At 42.6% G+C, this 5413-nt stretch overlaps 1 protein-coding gene across 1 annotated transcript; it reads left to right on the top strand.

Annotated features, from left to right (window-relative positions):
* The first annotated feature begins 4122 nt into the window (after positions 1 to 4122).
* Positions 4123 to 5052, top strand: LOC101648819 (olfactory receptor 9G1). The gene has a single exon (XM_004714899.2). The coding sequence runs from the start codon at positions 4126 to 4128 to the stop codon at positions 5050 to 5052; it is 927 nt and encodes a 308-aa protein (XP_004714956.2). The 5' UTR covers positions 4123 to 4125.
* Positions 5053 to 5413: the final 361 nt, after the last annotated feature.

The following is a 5413-nucleotide window of genomic DNA, read 5'->3' as shown; positions in this document are numbered from 1 at the left end:
TGAGTGGTGCTAGTGGAAAGAATAAAGTCAGAAAAGGGGGAAGGCAAGTCAGGGAAATGGACGGCAATGTGGGAGTCAAGGAATCCATTTAAAAGTTAGCCACAGAGCGAACCAAAAACTGAAAAAAGGGAGAGAACTAGTTATGAAGATACCTGAGGAGAAGGTGGAGGAAACGGGAGGATTTCCAGCCTCCAGAAATAGCAATTACAAAAAGCACAGATCATGCCCCATTTATTCCAGGAAATACCAAAACATGGTCCACTGACTGGAATGAGGCAAACAGTCAAGGGAAAGTTAGTGGGAATCAGCAGCAGACACGGACCGAGGGCAAGATCACATCGCGCATGTTGACTTTGGGAGAGACGTTGGATATTTTCTCAAATAATTTGAGACATATTTGGATGGTTCAAAAGAAAGGAGGCAGATGATGGAACTGGCGTTTTCCTGGGAACACTGACTCTTCTGTTGTGAACAGTCAAGGCGGGTCAGAACGGAAGCACCAGGAGCACCAGGAGGTGACTGCTCTCATGGCAGGAGGAGATGGTAATGGCTTAGGCTAGGCTAAGAGGAAAAGGAGCCATGAGAAACTGGTCATGCTCTGATTGCGTATATGTATCAAAGGTGGAAATAAGAGGTGTTTGCTGATGTTTTTCAAAAACAGTATGAGATAGTTTATTGTACCAGCCTGGCCGATAAACACAAGTGGGATTAATTGAAGGGTGGAGAGATAAATGGCTCGGTGAGCCTCGCCTTTCTTGTCTCTCGCTCTTTGGACCAGTGTGCAGCTGCCTTGCTTGTTCTGTGCCTCAATTTAGAGGCTACACTACTTGTGGGACGCCTAGCCTGTGCACTGCGTAGCTGTAAATTGAGGTCCCTTTAAGACTGCGCGATTGGAATGTATATCTCTGGAGCTTGAGGCTGATGGTTGATGACCTGGCTGACAGTTGGTGACCTGCCTTGTTGTTTGCTGCTGTGTGCTGGGATAGCCTAGCTCTCTCTACAGAGGATGACCTGGCGGCCCTCAAGACTTGAAGGACTGCCAGTGTCACAACTCTCTCATGGGAGTGAGTTGCACTGAGCCATTTGTACTGCTTTATAATTTAACTGTTCATTATATATCTATCTATATGTATATAATTTAGCACTTCATTTCTTGTGTTATATATTTATCTATCTTTATAAATTTATGTATAAAATTACTAGCAATCCGGTTTTGTCTCTCTAGAGAACCCTGTCTAATACACAGTATAAAAGAAGAGTCAAGAATAACATTAGATGATTGCCCCTATCTTGGAAATCATGCTATTTATTTTCATGGGGAAGTCTGGGAAAGAATTGTCCAGGACTCAGTTTTATGGATGCACCAAGTGAAGCTGTCAGAGGAGACATTTAAGAAATTGGGGGAGGGGAGGCACGAGGGCCAAGGTTTGCATGGGTGCACCTCCCAGTGCCCTCGGCTACTGCTGTCTGTGAGGCTAGCGCCATAAGGCTGAGAGTCTGGAAATGCTGGCCAAGAAACATTGCTTCTTGCTTATAGAGGTGGGTTAGAGCCTGATGAGATCAGGGGGCTGGATGCTGTCCTTGGACAGGGGCATGGGAACCATAGGGCCTTGGTTCTGCCTCCCCTTCCTTTGGTGACCTTGGCTGGAGGAGGCACCACACTTTGTGGACCCTGTGATCCACAAGCTTCAGGCTGTCATAGAGAGCCTGGTGCAGCTGTGGCTTCCCAGCCCCTGTGCTGCCTTTCCCCAAGGGAGTCACCTCAGAGCAGCTGCTGCCAACAGGAGACAGCAAGAGCTGAGTCTCCAAGGGTCCCATAGTCCTTAGAAAATTCCAACAGATGGAAGCCCCCCAGCTCCCTCTGTCTCTTCCTCCAGGGCCTGGGACAGGAACACAGGCTATCAGTGCATGGTGGCAGACAGATCACCATACTGATAGACAATAGGAGGGATGGATAACAGGAAGCAGAGGGGGACCCAGGCAGCTTCAGTGGGTGCAGGAGCCTGAGCCACACTGAGCAAGTAGGACACTGTGCTGGCTGACTTAATCTGAAGGTTCCAGGTGTAGGTCTCAGACTTCCAGGCATCTGCTGCAGATTCTGCATGGTCTGGTACTAGAGAGAAATCAATGTTGAGGAGTGGGGTGACAAGGTTATTTACAGCACTGAGTGACACCACTGAATATAGGAGAGTTCATTCACGTATGGAAAGTAAACTCAACTGCCAGATCTGGTCACCAGGACTTGGTTGTGGATTTAGAAGAGAATCCCTCACAAGGTTGATCTTAGGGCACTTAAAGCTGGGGTAATAACACCACAATCCAGAAACCAGAGAAGCAGAAGGAAAAGCAGTTAACTATGAAAGTATGATGATCGTGCATCTCTCTCTGATGGCTATTATGCACTGGACTGTTAACCCCACGAGGTCAGTTGTTCAAAACCACCAGATGCTCCAAGGGAGAAAGATGAAGCTGTCTGGTCACATAGAGATTTACAGCTTAGGAAACCCACAGGGCCAATGGTACTCTCTCCTCTATGGTCCCTAGTAGACTGAATCAACTCCAGTGACAATGCTAATGATGATGATGATGATGATGAACTGGGCAGGCAGGAGTGATGAATTGTTAAACATTAATTATAGTCATTTGACTTTTGGGGGCCTTAATATGAACATCTTTAGGGAAGTCTCAGAAAACACAAAGTCAATGCCATTGTGCTAAGCGACTAAGTGACTTACAGGACAGAGTAGAAACCTCCCCGGTAGATAGGTTTCTGAGACCATAACTCTTTACAGCAGTAGACAGTCTCTTTCTCTTTTGGAACAGCTGGAGGTTTCCAATGGCTGACCTTGGAGTTGACAGCCCACCACAGCCCAATTGAGACAATCTTCTCTATTTTACTTGGAAAGAAACCAGTATATTAGCACTAATATTGAATCTCTAATAGGAATTGAATCTTCCTAGGTTCCAATCGGATGAATCCAAACATCATAAAAATCATATTTTCTGGGATTCATGTTCATTTAAGTACAAAAGGACTTCAATTTTATATAATTAGTCTAATGGGATAGTACTTTAATGGATTATAGATGTATAGTTGCTACCTATAATCCTGTATACTCACTACATAAAAGTATTTATCATTGTCACTGCAGTTTTATGTATATCCAAACAGAATAATGGGCCTCTTTGTCAGTTTAAGACACATTTGGTTTTTTTGCAACATTATTGTTAAGGGAAAAATCCACAATAGTAAAAATTAAAATAACAGAAATTTAAAATTTCTTTTCACTTTAGGACTAGACAATGAGTTTTACTTAAATCTAAAATTGGTTCATTATTAGTCTGTATTTGGTGGTTATCGCTGGCTATGTATAAATAGAGTTAATTCTGTTTGCTGAACCATCTCATTATTATATATCATCCTGCTTTATATTTTCTAAAAATTTGTATGTACATTACCATGTGCTCTAACCTCTTTCTACCTTATACCCATTGGTGGTTTGAAACTGCCAGCAGTTCCACAGGGGAAAGATGGCGCTTTCTAGTCTTATAGAGATTTACAGTCTCAGAAGTCCTCCTTTGCAATTCTACCTCTCCTATAGGATCACTTTTGGTCACAGTCAACTCCATGGCAATGATTTGGGGTTCTTTGGTCTAGATGCTACTATGAAATATGACTACATAATGGTATTCCAGTATATGCTATAAACAAAAGAAAAATATCAGAGTTTTATAAATATTTCAGAATGAGGTGCTAAGTCCAGTATTTCCAATGGAAACAATTTACCTTTTAAGCTAGTAAATTGGGCAATGGTGAAGTATGAAGAAGACCACTGCACAAGAAAATACAAATGTTCAGGCTGTTTTCCTTTTTGTTGGACAGTCCTTCTTCATGGGAAAAACAATTCACTGACTTCAGAAATCTGAAATTGAATGTATAATATGAGCAATATGAGTGATGGGTGCAAATTGGGGGGAAAAGAATCATTCTAAATAACAATGAGAGTCATTGGTTGAAGCCTAGATTTCTAGACGTAGCAGTGATGTGATATGAATTCTTTCAAATGTTTCCCTTTACTCAGCAAAGCAACTCAAGTTGAACCATGTGGTTTTTCCTTAGGTGAGATGATGGCCATGGAGAGAAACAATCACACCGTGACTGAATTCATCCTGGTGGGATTCACAAGAGACCCTGTGATACAGTTGGTCCTATTTGTGGGGTTTCTTGGCGTGTACTCAGTGACCGTGGGGGGAAATATCACACTCATTGTGTTGATCTGTAATGATTCCCGGCTCCACACACCCATGTACTTTTTCATTGGTAATCTGTCTTTTCTGGACCTCTGGTATTCCTCTGTCTACACCCCGAAGATCCTAGTGACCTGCATCTCTGAGGACAAAAGCATCTCCTTTGGTGGCTGTGTGGCTCAGTTCTTTTTCTCTGGTGGGCTGGCATATAGTGAATGTTACCTCTTGGCTGCCATGGCTTACGACCGCTATATGGCCATATCAAAACCACTGCTTTATTCTCAGGCAATGCCCATCAGGTTGTGTGCACTTTTGGTGGCAGCCTCATATCTTGGTGGGTTTATTAACTCTTCTGTCATCACCAAAAGAACTTTTGCCTTGAACTTTTGTGGTGACAACGTCATAGATGACTTTTTCTGTGACTTACTTCCCCTGGTGAAGCTGGCTTGTGGCAGAAAAGATGGCTACCAGATTGTACTGTATATTCTCTTGGCTTTGAATGTCATCACCCCCACTGTGCTCATACTTGCCTCCTATCTCTTCATCATTGCCACCATTTTGAAGATCCGCTCCACCCAGGGCCGCCTCAAAGCCTTCTCTACCTGCTCCTCCCACTTGATCTCCGTCACCTTGTACTACGGCTCCATTCTCTACATCTACTGCCATCCCCGATCAAGTGATTCTATGGAAAGAGACAAAATAGTCTCTACCTTTTACACTGTGGTTTTCCCTATGCTGAATCCCATGATCTATAGTCTGAGGAATAAGGATGTGAAAGAGGCTCTGAATAAACTCTTTAAATAAATCAACATTCTCTTTTACTAAGAAGATGCTAGGATGATTTCTGTTCAGGTTATATATCAAGTTTGGCTACCATCATGCCCCATCTTGATTAAGAAGACATATAACTCAAGCTAAAGAGTTTTTTCCCATCTGGACACAAGGGGTCTATGATATGAAAACTTGGGCACATCAGAAATTAAATTTAAATGTAAATAGTAAGGATTTTTGACTGGATTATATCGGCTAGGAACAACAAACACTATGGATTAGTGAAAACAGTAAATAAGTAAAAGGCAAAAATTTCCTCTGCCTTTATAAATAAAAGTAACACTATCTCATAGAAATATCCTTGAAGACTCATTCATATGATGTTGCATCTACA

The sequence above is a fragment of the Echinops telfairi genome, unplaced genomic scaffold, assembly GCF_000313985.2.
Source record: "Echinops telfairi isolate 266 unplaced genomic scaffold, ASM31398v2 ScPeMD7_7416;HRSCAF=8454, whole genome shotgun sequence".
NCBI lineage: Eukaryota > Metazoa > Chordata > Mammalia > Afrosoricida > Tenrecidae > Echinops > Echinops telfairi.
This window is presented reverse-complemented; position numbering and strand designations above follow the sequence as displayed.

What these genes read in the sequence shown, in the direction of transcription:
- LOC101648819 (XM_004714899.2), top strand. Translation starts at nt 4,126, where the DNA reads ATGATGGCCATGGAGAGAAACAATCACACCGTGACTGAATTCATCCTG.